Source organism: Protopterus annectens, chromosome 10.part0, assembly GCF_019279795.1.
Source record: "Protopterus annectens isolate FY-2018-M chromosome 10.part0, PAN1.0, whole genome shotgun sequence".
NCBI classification, from domain to species: Eukaryota; Metazoa; Chordata; order Ceratodontiformes; family Protopteridae; genus Protopterus; species Protopterus annectens.
The window spans coordinates 422,131,384-422,147,559 of record NC_056744.1 but is presented as its reverse complement, the minus strand read 5'-3'; the positions used below and the strand labels follow the sequence as shown (position 1 = coordinate 422,147,559).

General features: G+C 42.5%; 1 protein-coding gene across 1 annotated transcript in view; it reads right to left on the bottom strand.

Moving 5' to 3' along the window:
- Window positions 1-520: 520 nt before the first annotated feature.
- UCHL5 (ubiquitin C-terminal hydrolase L5) overlaps window positions 521-16,176 on the bottom strand; it is a 222,263-nt gene continuing 206,607 nt past the window's right edge. The window contains exons 7-8 of the mRNA XM_044086778.1: window positions 8,913-8,976; window positions 521-704 (exon numbers count right to left, since the gene is read on the bottom strand). Coding sequence (XP_043942713.1) covers window positions 521-704; window positions 8,913-8,976 — 248 coding nt within the window. The remainder of the gene's footprint in view (window positions 705-8,912; window positions 8,977-16,176) is intronic.

Below are 16,176 nucleotides of genomic sequence, written 5' to 3'. Positions count from 1 at the left end.
AAACCCCAAAAAACCCTTAAAAAATTTGGATAATGCATTTTATGCTAGTTTGTTCCCTGCCATGATTAATAAACCCTCCTCCCCTGGCAGCAACATGCTATTAAGTTCTTTTTCTTCCATACTTCCAACCTTGCTGTGCGTGCACATAAGTAGACACACACACAGGCACACACCCCTCTGTACAATAAAACAGATCACTATCTACCTCATGGCTAGATGTTTGAAATTTTGGTTTATGGCCAAGTAAGATTTGAGCAGCATATCCTAAGATTAATTCAATAAATAATAGCCTGCTTTCACTGGCAAACTGATTAAAGTTAAGCAGCACATGAATACTTAATTTACATATAAAGAAAACTTTTCAGATATCTTACACAGGGCTTCTACTCTAAGTAGAAAGAGAGTAAAAGCCTGGATCTTAATAAAACTCTAAAACTTCAAATGACTATTCTTTCTTTTCAGACTAATTGATCAACTGGACGTCTAAAACATGCTGCTGGAAGAAAATTCTTGCAACAACTCAATGACAAGATACAATGCTTGTAATGCAGAACCATGCCATTTTTAACATATGCAGTGTTCTAGCTTTGCTGCAGCCTACCTCTGAAAGCTGTCTTTGTAGTTCAGCAATCTTCCTTTCATAAATCATTTTTCTGTCAGATACAATAGCCATCAAGTTAAACCGTATTTCACCTTCACTGTACCTTGAAGAGAAAATAAAGATTTAGAATGATTTATAACACAACAGCTGTCTGAAAAGAACATGCAAATTTGATAAATAATGTACCACCGCTAAGATCATGTGCAAAGTTTTCTGTTTTCTTTTAAACTACTTTTAAGTTAATTATACTCTTATTCAGTAACATGGGCTTTCACATTCTAAAATAAGCAGCTTATCGGTGACACTATAGTTCAAGTTCAAATGACTAATTTGCTGCAGTCATCACACTTGGGTTGAGTCCCAAAGCTAAGGTAGGGTGGAGGCATCATAGAGGGTTAGTGGAGGCAATGAGGCCCTGCAGAACTGCAGTGGCGAAGCCTGCCCTGGACTTAGAATAGAGAGGTAAGTGATAGTGTTTGGTGAAGGTGTGTACAGACCTCCAAGTTGCAGCTTCTAAAATTTCCTTGGTAGGAACCCCCCTGAGAAAGGCAGTAGAGGTAGCTGTTGCCCTGGTAGAGTGGGATCTAATGGTAGGAGGAACTGGTTTCCCATGATGGGCATTAGCAGAATTGTATGCAATGGCCTATCCATTTAGAAATGGTTTGCTTGAATATGGCCCTCCCTTGAGAAGCTGTAGCATAGGAAACAAAGAGCTGGTCAGTTTTTCTGAAAGCCTTGGTTTTATCCAAAGTAGTAACGAAGTTGCCTGTGAATCTCCAAGGAATGCAGGAGTCTCTCACCTTTGTTCTGTGGATTGGGAAAGAAAGTGGGTAGGTGGATGGTTTGATTTAAAGCTACACTGGAAACCACCTTAGGCATGAAGGAAGGATTAGTCCGTAGAGAAACTATGTCTTGATGGAAAAGAGGAAAGGTTCCACTGCAAGTGCCTGTAATTCTGAGACTCTCCTAGCAGAAGTTACTGCCAGGAGCAGGTCTGCAGAAAAAGCTGGTTCAAAGGGAGGTAGCGTTAGTTTTTCCAGAACAAAGTTGAGGTCCCATGTTGGTGTAGGTGGTCTAATGTTTTTGCCCCTCTGAGGAACTGTCTTACAGGAGGATTGGAACATAAAGGTGGATTAGTGTCGTAGTGAGCTGAAATAGCTGAAGCATGGATTTTAATAGAGGAGAAGGAAAGTCCTTTATGCAACATCTCCGCTAAAAACTGCAGAATGTGAGGCATATGAGGCTGAGTTGCGTCTTGGCCTTTAGCTTGGTTCCAAGCACAAAACCTTTTCCATTTGTCCGAGTAAGTCTTCCTGGTGCTTGGCCTCCTGGCCTCTAGAATAACATCCAGTACTGCTTGTGAAAGAGGGGCTGGTGGGATGCTTAACTGATTTGCCATGCAGCCAGGTTTAAGGTTTTGATCTGGCTGTGTAGAATCTGCTCGTCTTGCTGCGCGAGTAAATGAGGAATTTGAGGCAATATCCATGGTGGGCTGTGAGCCATATTCAATAGCGGGTTGAAGTTTTATTTCACAGTTTAAAATAACGTTTACTTCCACAGGGCTCTCATCAGCTATGCTAACATGCTCTCAGTTCACAATAAGTTCTGAATAATAGTTTTCTTTAAAAGCTTTAAAATAAATCCCAAACTACAAAGCTCGCTCTGGTTATCTTATTTAGTAAAACACACACAAAAAGCGCTTTTGACTGTTCGCCTTCTTCAGTTCGATGAAATTTCAGTTTCTTAGTTTCAAAATATAAAATAACTACTAGCCATTCAGATACTTCCTTCTACACACACCTTTTTGTGAGCTAATCATGTTCCTTGTATTTAGTACTTTACTTTGGTTTAGCTGAGACACGCCTGTTTCTTAGGATTGGTTTTAAAGGGACTACAGCATTTATCCCAGGTGACTTGTGTGCCTTTAAGTTCAATATCCATTTAATTTCTTTATTCTCAGTCAAATTTTTAATATCACCTCCCCTGTTGGTTACTGATATTAATTCACAGCTGATGAGAGCCCTGTGGAAGTAAGCGTTGTTTTAAACTGGGAAGTAAACATTTTTTGTGGTTTTAATGAGACTTGGACTAATGAAAAATGGCTTCAGTTTACAGTTTGAAAGCATTTGCTAACCTGGCATCAATCCTGAAGTTTTTAAGGGAACTACTAACTAAGACTACAACTTAAGAGTGAAAGTAAGTTAGCACAGTTGATGAGAACTCTATGAAGTAAGTGTTGTCTTAATTGCTAAATAGACTTGCTGTTTCACTACATTTCTGAAAGATCTTGGAATTTATAATTTGTTTCAAGAAATACTTAAATACGCCTAACACGCTGTTATTTGTGGAGATTATTACAATACAGAGTTTCAGCTTGGTGGTGCATAAATTCTTCTCTCATTTTTGTTCTAGTTTGATGCACCTTTAGTACTTGGGATTTTTTAATTAAGTAGATGAGGGTAAGGTGGTTCACACAGCCTATCTAGATCTCGCCAAGGCTTTAGACACCATCCCCCACTGTGGAATTAGATAAACTCACTAAACTAGGTATAAATCCCCATGTCACAAAATGGGTTGCCAACTGGCTCACTGACAGAACCTACACTGTGAAAGTTAGCAGACTCCAAATCCAACTTCTGACCAGTGACAAGTGGAGTACCACAGGGTTCAGTCCTGGGTCCTCTCCTGTTTGGTATCTACTTCTCTGAAGTACAGACTAACACAGAAGGTCTTTGGCTAACGAAGTTCGCAGGCGACTGCAAACTAGGAGCCATAATCTAAACTCCTAATGATGTGGACATATACAAAAGGGCCTCACTGACACAGATGTCTGGTGTCTAAGCCATGGCCTCAAGCTCAATGCCAAAAAGTGTATCGTTATCCCTTTTGGCAATAACTCTGTACCCATGAACTACTACATAGGCGGTAGCCTAACACTGAAAGTGTGATAAGAGACCTTGGGACACAGATGGACAGTAGTTTCTCCTTTGATAATCACATCACGGACCAAAATACAAAAGGCGGGGACATATCCATATTCATCAAGGATACTCACACCTCCAGGTTAGTGGCACAGCAATATGCTTCAGAGATCATCCACATGCAACTAACAGGCAAAACTGAATTCAAATTGTAGCTTGCTACAGATCACCCACCATGTCCCAGGACCCCCTTTCTGCATTTCTAGAAACACTGGGAAAAATAAAGGTCCTACCAAACATCCTGATATTGGGTGATTTCAATTACCCAAACATTAACTGGGAGAACTACTCAAGTTCTAACTCTCTTGCCCAACATTTCTTAGAATTTATAAACTCAAATGCCCTGGATCAACTGGTCAACACCCCCACCAAAGGTGACATACTGGACCTGGTCATCACCAAAATGGGCAACTAGTGTTTCACACCAGAGGTCAACCCCTCTCTGGTTACATCTGACCATAAACTAAACTAATCTCTCTGAATGTCGACATTCCGCCCCCACCCCCAGTCAAAGAAACCACAGTGAAAAACCTTTGAAAAGCAAACTTCACGTTACTTAAGACCGAGGTGGAAAGTTTTCAAAGCCCCCATGCTAAAGGATAACACTGCCCACACTGCAAAATCCTTTACTAATGCACTCTACGGGCACCTACAAGAATGCATGGATCGTGCTATCCAAGCAAAACCAAGACTCACTCTTCCAAGAAAAGGAAACCAGTCTAGTGGACACCTGCTATAAACAAGCTATACAACAGCAGGAGGAAACTAGTATAAAATAACAGTAAAAATCCAAAGAAGGTAAGACATCCCTGATCAGTATAAGCAAGAAACTACGATCCCTCATAAAATCATCCAAGGCTAGCTTCAAAAGAAAAATTGCCAAGGACTCCAAAGATAACCACAAGGCATTCTTTAGCTATGTCAAGAATCTAAGGGGCAATTCTCAGATCTGCTCAGAGATAGCGCAGAATGGCACAAAATACACTGAACCGACCAATATCGCCAACATCCTGGCAGACAGGTTCAGTGCAAACTTCACCCCCAAAAGGGCCTATAACCATACCAGAAGTATGCAGTGCCCCTGAAATCAGACACTCAGGTTAAAACAGCCCTCTCCAAAGCCAAAAAAACAGCATCAATGGGACCGGATGGTGTCCCAGGCTGCATCCTACACGAACTCAAAGATGAACTGACGCCTCACCTACCCTGTTCAAACTCAGCCTTTCCACAGGCTATGTGCCTATAGAGTGGGGCACAGCAACGGTTATTCCGCTCCACAAAGGTGGAGCCACAACAGACCCCGGGAACTATCGCCCTATAAGCCTGACAAGCTTGGTCTGCAAGGCTATGGAGCGCATCATCAAGGATCTCATTAACAGAGACATTGGGAACTTCCAAACACTGGACCCTACCCAGTTCGGCTTTGTTTAGGGCAGATCATGCCTCCTAAACCTGGTGGACTTCTTTGAGACAGTTACCAAGGCTATAGACGAGGGAAAGGTAGTCCACACAGCCTACCTAGACCTTGCAAAGGCCTTCAACACCATTCCCTATTCTGGTATTATAGACAAGCTCACCAGCCTGAATATAAACCCCTATGTCATGAGATGGGTTGCCAACTGGCTCACGGACAAAAACCACATGGTAAGAGTTGCGGGAGCTAGGTCTGACTCTAAAGCGGTTACAAGTGGCTTTACCCAGGGCTCAGTCCTAGGATCCCTCCTGCTCGGCATATACTTTTCAGAGGTACAAGCAAGCACAGAAGGTCTATGGGTGACCAAGTTCGCAGATGACTGCAAACTAGGGGCTATAAATGGACTCTCCAGCTGACACTAACATCCTCCAAAAGGGTCTTACAAACAGATACTCTGTGTCAAAACCATGGCCTCAAACTAAATGCCACTAAGTGCATAGTCATCCCCTTTGGAAAAAACAAAGTACCCACAAACTACCACATACGTGGTAGCCCCCTAAATACTTGACGTAATAAGGGATCTGGGGACCCAAGTAGATAGTAATCTCTCCTTTGATAATCACATTGCCAAAGTGATTAGAAAATCCTTCTATGTGGCCCACCTAATCACAAAAGGGTTTGCATCCAGATAAAAGAGGTCATTGTGCCCCTCTACACATCACTCATCAGACCCATCATAGAGTACAATGCCCCATTTGGGATGTACCTTACAAGACACTTGCAACAGCTGGAAAGACCATATAAGTAACTCACCAAGAAGATCACTGGCCTCAAACAGATGCCCTACGCAGCTCGACTGAAGAAACTCCAGCTGTACTCTGTTACATACTGCCTACTCAGAGGTGATCTCTGCCTGACATACAAGGCCATGTGCAACCCAGAATTGATGGACATGCTCCACCTCAAGAAAACCATATCCCCTTGAGCCACACGCTCTAGGGATCTAAACCTCACCACAACAATAAATAGGATATGCTGCTGGAGGGAGAGATTCCTGTCCCAGAGACTTCCCATGCTTTGGAACAAGATTCCAATCTACATTAGGCAGAGCTCCTCGCTAACACTCTTCAAGAGAAACCTTGACGAGTGGATGGAAAACACAATATTTACCCCAAGGATCACCTCAATGGCTCTGCTAGACACAGGCACAGGGAACTAATCTAAAGGGGCGGTGAAAGGCAACACATTCCGGCTAGGCTTATAAATGCCTTCAGGCAGATAGCCTAGTACCTACCCTATGAAGCTATAAATTTATATGGTCGACACCATATGATCAAGTTTTTGAAAACCCTAAGCTCTTGAATGCAGATTGCGGTACAGTGAGGATAGGGAGATTTACCCTTTTCTTCACTGTACTGCAATCTCAGAATCGGTATATACAATTTACAGGGGATGTGGGGTGTGCAGGGAAAATAACTATCCCTCTCTAGACTGGGGACTGCACAATGCCTCTGACTCACAGGCATGTTTCCTGGACCTGATGAGCACATACACCATGGACCAGATAGTTCACTCTCCACACAGAAGATGAAACGTATTGGACCTAGTACTCACCAACATGGGAAAGCACTGTACCCCCCATGCCACATCCTCATTGAAGTGACACCACAAAGCTGTCTCCCTTGAAATAAAAAAAAGATCAACCCAGAAAACCCAACTAAAGCCATAACAGTTAAGAGCTAAACTAAAGCAATCATATTAGACAACAGTTTGTCAAAATTCACAACTCTCCCAAACCCAGAGAACACAGCTACCTGTGCAGATTTTACCAAAACCCTGTACAAACATGTAAAGACTGCCTTGAGGCTGCCATACTTACCACAAGCAAACCCAGATCTAACACAAAAACCAAAACACTGATATGTAGCCTGTAAAGGTAAGGATTCTAATAAATATGTCATAGCCAAAATGAGAAAGGGTAACTCAGACAAGAGTGCTTTGATTTAATAACTGGTGGTAAAATGGCATAACCTTCACTGATCACAGTGATGTAGCAAATCTAACAATGGATAAATTTGGCTCTAACTTCACCACCCCCCCTCCACCGCCTCTGAAATGTGAAATCCCTTCTAGCATACCCCCAACCCCAACTATTACCAGGGAGCAACACAAAACACATTGCTTCAATTGGCCCAGATAATACCCCCGGTTGCCTCCTAAATACCTAAAACAGAACCTAGCAGGACAACTTTAGACACTCAACTACAGTCTCAAAGCAGATTACATACCAAGTGAATGGAGAGCCACAGTTATCCCTCTTCATAAGGGTGGATGATCAAATGACTCCAAGAACAACAGATTCATTAAGTCTGATAACTCTAATATGTAAAACCATAGAATGAGTCATCATGGAAATGATCAACAATGACACTGATGACCTACAGGCAATGGACCCATCTCAGTTTGGCTTTGTTATGGGAAGGTCGTGCCTACTTAACCTGGAAGACTTCTAGGGGGTCACCATGTGTTTGAATGAGGTGAAAATGGTGCATTCTGCCTACTCATACCCAGCCAAGGTGTGCAATACAATGCCTCACTTGGGTACAGCTGACAAATTCTCAGAAATAGGCATAAATCCCTTTATAACATATTGGATTGTCAAATGGCTGAAAGACAGATCCCAAAAAGTCAGGATTCAGAAGATCACCTCCACCAAGATACCAGTTAGCAGCAGAGTATCCCACAAATCCATGATGGGCCCGCTCCTGTTTGGCTTCTACTTCTCGAAAGTCAAAGGCCTCTGGCTCACCAAGTTTACAAATGACTAAACTGGGAGCGATCAGATTCCTTCCATGACATCAACATCCTACAAGAGGATCTAACACAAATGACTGGCATCAAATCCATGGATGAAAACTCAATGCAAAGAAATGCATTATTCTCCCCTCTGGGAAATCATCCACCCAAGCCAATTACTTAAATCAATAAAACACCCTTAAGAGGTGACCTGACAGTTAGGGCTTGGGAACATATGTAGACAGCAATCTTTGGTTTGATCAACACGTAGCCAAGACAGTAAGAAAATCAGTGTCACCCAACTCAGACGTAAGAATATGGCATCCATGACCAAGGAAGTAGTAGCATCTCTCAGCCCTCATACCAATCACTGAACACAGTGCCCCCTTGGGCATGTATCTAACCAGGCACTTTGGAACGTCCTCAAAGGTTGTTCACCAGGAGAATCCAAGGTATGAATACCCTGTACTACAAAGATTGCCTTAAGGTCCTATCTCTGTACTTGGTCTCCTTCAGGTTACTGAGAGGTGATCTATGCCTAGCATACAAGGCATCCTCAGATCCAGCTCTGACAAGCTTCTTGTACATCCGCAAGACAAACTGCACCAGAAACACTAGATCCAAGGACTTGAACTTTGTCTGTGAAATAAAATGAACCTGCTGGTGGGGCCAGTATGTCTCTCTAAAGATCTCCACACCATGGAATAAGGTCTCCAACTACATGAAGCAGAATTCATCCCTGACTCTGTTTAAAAGGAATCATTATCATTGGATAGGAAATCAAATTCACCCCCAGTCTGCAACCCCCCCCATGTTTCTGATGGGCAAAGGTTGACAGTAAGTAAATTAATCCCAAACATATCCCCATACAGCCCTGAGCTACCTCTTTACCAACACACCCCAACACATACACATCCAAGGAACTATAGGACAAAAATTGGTTGGGATGCTTGGCTAAGCTGTAAAGACCCTGTTTCTTGTTAGCCTAATATGAACCTATAAAGAACAGTTTTAACTTTTCTTTAAAGAAAAACAACTGCAAGATCGCAATAGTGCACCATTACATTAGAAACAACACACAAAGTTATCAGAAACTTAATACTGTAATAACGAAACTTACTTCTGTATTCTTTTCTCTATAACTGGTCGAACTGCACTGATCCAGTCATCTTGATTGCATGGACCTTAAAAAAAGAGAGAGATGTAAAAAGTACTGCAACTAGCAGAGAGCAACCAGAAGATTATAAAAGCAAAACAAACTCAAAGCAGAGCATGATGGAATCTCACCCTATTTATGGTAAGAAGTATCAAATCCCAAGTTGGGAACTACTTAACTTACAAGCAATAATGTCCATGCACATACACAGCCTTTATTCCACAGAGATACATACAACATAAAGGAATATTTCTCCACCAAGATTCATGACGTTTATGCCCAGATTGATGCCCCTTTTTATTCCTGCCATAGGAAATGTGTTTCTTTTAGGTTTACTTTTGTCTACTACATTGGAAAACTTCAACACATTTCAACACCAATTTACATGGTAAGGGGGACTACAGCTCATTAATTTTTTTACACCAATGTGCTTGATGTGGTTTACTTGGGAATATCAGACAAAGAAATGTACCTATGTCTGGGTAAAGCTTTCAATTCTACTCATCTGCCAATATTTAAAATCTTGCATCCAAGAGCCAAAAAATGTACTGTTGCTTGGATGAGAAATAAGTTATTGCCTAGTGTTTCCACATCACAGTCAGACTCTCCCTGCTTGCTTTTGTTCAATGTCTGTCTACCTTTCTAAAGTGGGGACAGCTAAACTGTTGGCTTCTGACTGGGCACTTAACAGTTTAGAGTCAAATGAAATGTCAATAGTAACATGTTACACCTGGGATACAGTAACTGATTATACATACTAATGTCTTCCTAAAGTTTCATTTGTCAGCGATCTAAGTTTTTGTTGAAATACATCTCAATTTCTACAACAGTGTTAACTCCATAATGAGAAGATGCTTTCTAATTAAGGATATTTTCTACCACTACCATTTCAAGGAGACCCAGAGTTATGCAACTATATAAATCACTGATTAGAACCCTACACAGAGTACAAAAAATATGTTTATACTGTATCAAACATATAAGAAAGCTTGAGTTTTTTGTTAAATAAACAAAACCAAAGCAAAGCTCAATGCTAAACTGTTCCTAATATGGCAAAAGACTGGCTGGGATAAAGTTTTTTTTTTTTTTTTGTTAGGCAATACACTCTTATAGGGAAATATGCTTTTAGTTTAGACAAACCATTAAGTATGTAGTATACGGTAATTAAATATAGTAGAAATGTCACTGGTAGAAAAATTTCCACCTTTTGGCAGATTTTAAGTATTTTAATACCAAGGTTTAGAAAACTTCTTTAAATCGAGCATCTAGACTTTGCAGTAAGTACCACCCTTATTACAAGACAAACTTGCCTCTTACTAACTTAAACCTAGTTTCTACAACTGCATTGGTAACAGGGTTTTTGATCACAACTTCAAAAAAAAAAAAAAAAAACTAATAACAAAAAACAGTAGTGGTTATTTTGTTACTATATTATCAAAAAAAAAAACTCCTGAACATCTAATGACAGTCTGCAATTTGGACTAAAAGCTAAGCTGTGTATTTCTGCAAAAATTCTGCTTGGAATACTCACATTATTAAAGAAGCTGGCCTCCACAACATTGCTCATCATGGAAACCCTCCACATTGCACTGAAACACACATACAGCACCCCTGAAAAAGGGGTTGGGGGGGACTTCATGCAGTGCTAGCTAAACCAACTCTAATCAGTACAAACATCACCTTATGTTTTCAGTGACTAACTTGTCAACAAAAAGCAGGCAATTAGGTAAATTTTTATCTTTGAAAAAGGTCATCTGGTCTTTTTCAACCATGATGGTGCTGGACAAAAATGCATACAAGGTATATGGATAACTTACTGCATCTAAATCAACCATCATGTTTTTTTGAAGGTAGGAAGAAACCAGAGTTTGTACATATTTACTAGTGATGCACTCCAGGAGACCACGGAGTAATCTTGTTTCCCAATTACCTCAAAGCACTGTCTAGTTAAGTGCCTTACTTGCACAAGGACACACAAGGAAGTACAGACTGAGGGAATGTACCCTGTACAGTACTACATTAAGCAACTCACTAACAGCTCATTCCCTTAATCCACTGCAAATCTCCCAGAGAAACTTCACTAGGAGATGGGGAGAAGGAGCAAAACTCCAACACTGACCACAGATCCGGAATGAAACCAAGGCAAAAACCTCGGCACTAAATCACTACCTGTTTCAGCTCCCATCACTCTCCCTTGCCTTATTTATAAATCTACATACAAAGACACAAAAAGTACAGTTTTGTACCTACCATAAATGTAGATGTCCGAGAGGTATGCATCTGCAGTCCTAACAAATGGGTTGTCCTGGCCTCAGGCAGCCCTTCGGTCGGCCGGATTCCAAAGTCTGGGTCTGGCCTCGGCTGATGTCGCACTTCACCCGACGTCATAGCTGCAGTTCTGCGGGTATAAAGGCATCAGCCGACGCCATTTTCCTCAGTGTTTCTTGCCCCAGATGCCAGGTGCCCTCTAGGAAGGCTAAATTTGGATAAATGCAAATGTTTCCAAACAATAGAGAGCAAATAGAAAAGAACATGTATATACATATATACAAACAAATACACCATAATAGATTCCCCCAGCTAGCTACAAGATGGGCAAATACCCTAGGAGTACCACAGAGGGGAAGGAGGGTGGGTAATCCTGACTGCAGATGCATACCTCTCGGACATCTACATTTATGGTAAGTACAAAACTGTACTATGTCCTTCAAGGATGCATCTGCAGTCCTAACAAATGGGTAGAATACCATAGCCAAACTGGGAGAGGAGGCACTAAGGAGGCACTAAGAGTTTATGGTGTAGTTAAGATCCCTTGCAAAACAGCAGTGGCAAAACCTGCTCGGGATCTGGAGTACAAAGGTAGATTATAATGCTTGGCAAATGTATGCACGGAGCTCCAAGTAGCAGCCTCTAAAATGTCTCTGGTAGCCACTCCTCGTAAGAAAGCTGTAGTAGTGGCTGTAGCCCTTGTGGAATGAGGTCTGATGTTTTCTGGAGTTGCCTTTCCATGAAAAGAGTAACAAAATCTAATGCAATTTCCTATCCATTTTGAGATTGTTTTGAAATTGCTTTTCCTTCCATTCCTGTTGCATATGCTACCAGAAGCTGGTCAGTTTTTCTATTGTTCTTGGTTCTGTCCAGGTAGTAGCGCAATTGTCTGTGTACATCCAAGGTATGCAGCAATCTTTCCCCCCCTGTTCTGTGGGTTGGGGAAGAATGTTGGTAGGTGTATTGCTTGGTTTAATGATACCCTGGAGACCACCTTTGGCATAAAGGTAGGATTAGTTCTCATGGACACTCTATCCTGATGGAAGATAAGGAAGGGCTGTACTGCCATCAATGCCTGTAATTCAGAAACCCTTCTAGCTGAAGTGATTGCAAGCAGGAATGCAGTCTTCCAAGATAAGTACTGTAATTCTGCTGTTGCTGCTGGTTCAAAAGGGGGAAGTGTCAACTTTTCTAACACAAAGTTCAAGTCCCATGTAGGCAATGGTGGCTTCCTTGGTGGCTTTACATTTTTAATTCCTCTGAGAAACTGCCTGAGTAGAGGTTGAGAAAAGACTGGAGGACCCATGTTGTATTCTGCTGAAATTGCTGATGCATGAATCTTAATGGAGGAATAAGACAGACCATTGTGGAAAAGCTCTGCTAAGTATTCCAGGATGTTAGCTATGTTTGCCAATGATGCATCTACTACTCCTTTTGTTGCACTCCAAATTAGATATCTTTTCCATTTTGCTGAATAAGTTTTCCTTGTTGAGGGTCTGCGAGCCTCCAAGATAATGTCTTTAACCCTTTGAGATAAATCTGAGTTATTTTTCCTTATTTAATGTTCCAAGCAGCTAGCTGCAGTGTTTTCAAGTTTGTAAGCAGGATTTTGAAGTTGTTCTGTGTTAGCAGTAGAGGTAGTAGGGGTAGAGGCCACGCATGTTCACGGGACATACTCCTCAGTAGCGGGTACCAATGTTGCCTCGGCCAATCTGGAGCTATCAAGATGATCCTCGGGTGATCTTCTTTGATCTTCAGAAGCACTTTGTGCATCAAAGGAAGAGGTGGGAATGCATATGCTGTCAGGTTTTCCCAACTGAAGGATAGGGAGTCCACCTTCCAAGCAAGTGGGTGGTATGTCCTTGTGCAGAATTTTTTCAATTGGTGGTTGTGTGGGGATGCGAACAGGTCTATTTCTGGTAGTCCCCATTTCCTTGTGATGGCTTTGAAGATGTCTGGATGCAGCATCCATTCGTGGGCATCCGTGGTGGTTCTGCTTAAGATGTCTGTTAGTATATTTTCTTTTCCTGGCACGAATATGGCTTGGAGCTGAATGTTGAGGCTCAGGGCCACATTCCAGAGGTCCATTGCCATCCGGCATAGAGGATATGAATGTGTGCCTCCCTGTTTGTTGATATACCACATAACTGTGGTGTTGTCTGTCCTAATCAGCAAATGACCCTGTTGTAGAAATGGTCTGAATGTCTGAATTGCCTGTTTTACTGCCAGCATCTCCTTTTGATTTATGTGCAGGTTCATCTGGTTTTGAGTCCATAAGCCTTGTATGCACTTGTCCACCATGTGTGCCCCCCAACCGAGGTCTGAGGCGTCCGTGGTGATAGTCTGGCTTGGGTGAGGCCTGTGGAAGGGCAGTCCTTTGTTCAATTGACAGGCCTGGGCCCACCACTGGAATTCTTGCTTCAGGCATGGAATTATTGTTATTTTGGTTTCTAGGCTGTGCTTGTGCTGAGACCATAAATTCCTCAGGTACCATTGCAACTTCCTCATATGTAGTCTGGCATGTGGAATTAATATTATGCAGGATGCCATGTAACCCAGGGCTTGCAGGATTTTCCTTGCTGTAAGCTGGTTCTGTGTTGTTAATGCCATGAAATAGAGTGGTAGCTGCTTCTGTTTTTCTGCTGTGAGGTATGCCATCTGGTTTGATGTGTCCAGTTCTGCACCCAGGAAGGTTATCCTTTGGGATGGTATCAGCCTCGACTTTTTTGTGTTGACTGTGTATCCCAGGGCTTGCAACAGGTGAATAACCTTTTTCAAATCTTTTGTTAATTTGTCTTTGCTGTCTGCTTGTAACAGGCAGTCGTCCAGGTATGGATAAATTTGAATTCCCTGAAGCCTGCAATGAGCAATTACTGATGCCAGGCATTTCGTGAATACTCTGGGAGCAGTAGATAAGCCAAAAGGCAATGCTGAGAATTGATAATGCTCTGATCCTGCAAGAAATCTGAGGTATCTTCTGCAATTTGGTCGTATGGGGACGTGCAGGTATGCCTCCTTGAGATCCAGAGTCACCAGCCAAGACTCCTTGCCCAGCATGGGAAGAAGTTGCTGTAGGATCAACATTTTGAATTTTGGAACAATGAGATATGCGTTTAGAGCGGACAAGTCGAGGATAGGTCTCCATTGGTTTTCCTTTCTTGGTACTAGGAAAAGCCTTGAATAAAATCCTTGTCCTTGTTCCATAGCCGGTACCTTTTCTATAGCTCTCATCCTTAGTAAGTGGTCTATTTGCTGTAGAGCGTTTGTCCTTTGGTTTGGAGGTAGGTTTGGCATTCCTCTCTTCCTTGGAAGAGTATGGAAGTGAAACCTGTAGCCTTTGTCTATTGTCTGTAAAATCCATTTGTCTCCTGTAATGTAATGCCAATTTACTGAAAATAAGGCTAATTTTCCGCCTAAGGGTGCTGCCAGTTGTTCCCTGGTAGGCGGTTTCAGAGCCAAGTCACTGTGATTGTCCTGTAGAAGTGGTAGTGGCTGGATCTGTGGCAGTAGTTCTCTGGCTGTTAGGCTGCCATTGACGTCCCCTGTAGGCACCTCTGGATTGACCTCTGCCTCTAGGGCGTCTATTTCTGCTTCTCTGTGCTCTGGTGGTGTCTGGAAAGGACCACCTTGGAAGGCCAGTTCCTACTAAACCTCAGAGGCTGGACCTGTAAGAAATCCTTGACTGTCTGGACAGATTTAGCTTTTCTTCCACCTTCTTCAACACTTGCTGTGCAGGGGAACCAAACAAACTGTGCTTTTCCATGGGAGCATCCAGAAGCTTTGACTTTACATGGTCTGGTAAGGATTGTTCTTTTAACCATGCATGCCTTCTGATCACTGTACCAGTCATAGCTGATCTAAAGGAAGCCTCCAGTGCATCATAGCTGCATTTTAAGGAATGATTACTGACCTGCTGAGTGTTATGCACCAAATCCTGAAGGGACTTACGGTCTAAAAGTTCAGGTGAGGACAGTTTTTTAGTGAGCTGATCTAACAGAAATTCCTGATACTGAATCATGTGGAATTGACAGTTTAAGGCCCTAGCCGAAAGAGTAGCAGAAGTATAAACTTTTTAACCCCATCTCTCCAATGCTCTAGATTCCCTTTCAGAGTGGAGGGGGTTTTTGGCAGAGGCAACTGCTACAGCTTTGGGGCCCTGTGAAATAGTTTCAGGATCTGCAATAGGAGCCTTATACAAATGATAATGTGTGTCCGGAACCCTGTATCATCTGTCGGGCTTAGCAGGGGCCGGAGGCAGTGAGTCAGGGGCAGTACAAACATCAGTAAATGCATCATCCACAACTGTAAGTACTGGAGGAATAGCTAAAGACCTATGCTGTGGTAAATGCAAAAAGGTCCTAAGCCTTTTCCTAGAGTCTGAAAAATCCTGGCCCTGCCATTGAAATTGTTCCCTCATAGCATGCAAGGTTTCCCCAAAAGAAAATTCCTCAGGAGGAGAGGCAGAAGGTATGGAATCCTCTGCATCAGAGTCCTCATGGAGAATAAGGGCCCTCTGGAGGATTTGTATTTTCTGAATCATCAGAGGAATAATCTGAAGAAACTGGCTCAGGGGGCTCTGCTCTAAGCCTCTTCTCTGGAGGTGGGTGAGAGGCCCTGTCAGGGTGAGACTGGGTTCCCCTGATCAAAGAAATGAGATCCTCTGCTAGACTAAGCATTTGAGTACTAGAACTAGGCCTGTGAGAGGGGGCTTTAGCAGGCACAGCCTTTGAAGATTTAGCTGCTTTAGCCCTGGCAAAAGCCTTAATTGACATGGATGCAGGGGGCCTAGCAGCTCCACGTGCAGGAGTAGATACATCTAAGGGGATAGTATCTGATAAATCCTGAGAAACTGTAAGAGCAGGTGGATTTTCAGTAGCAGATTCAGCCATGCTGGAAGAGGCCTCGGTAGAAGGAGGCATGCTTTCGGCCGAAGGAAGAACCGCGGACTCGGCTTCAGCCG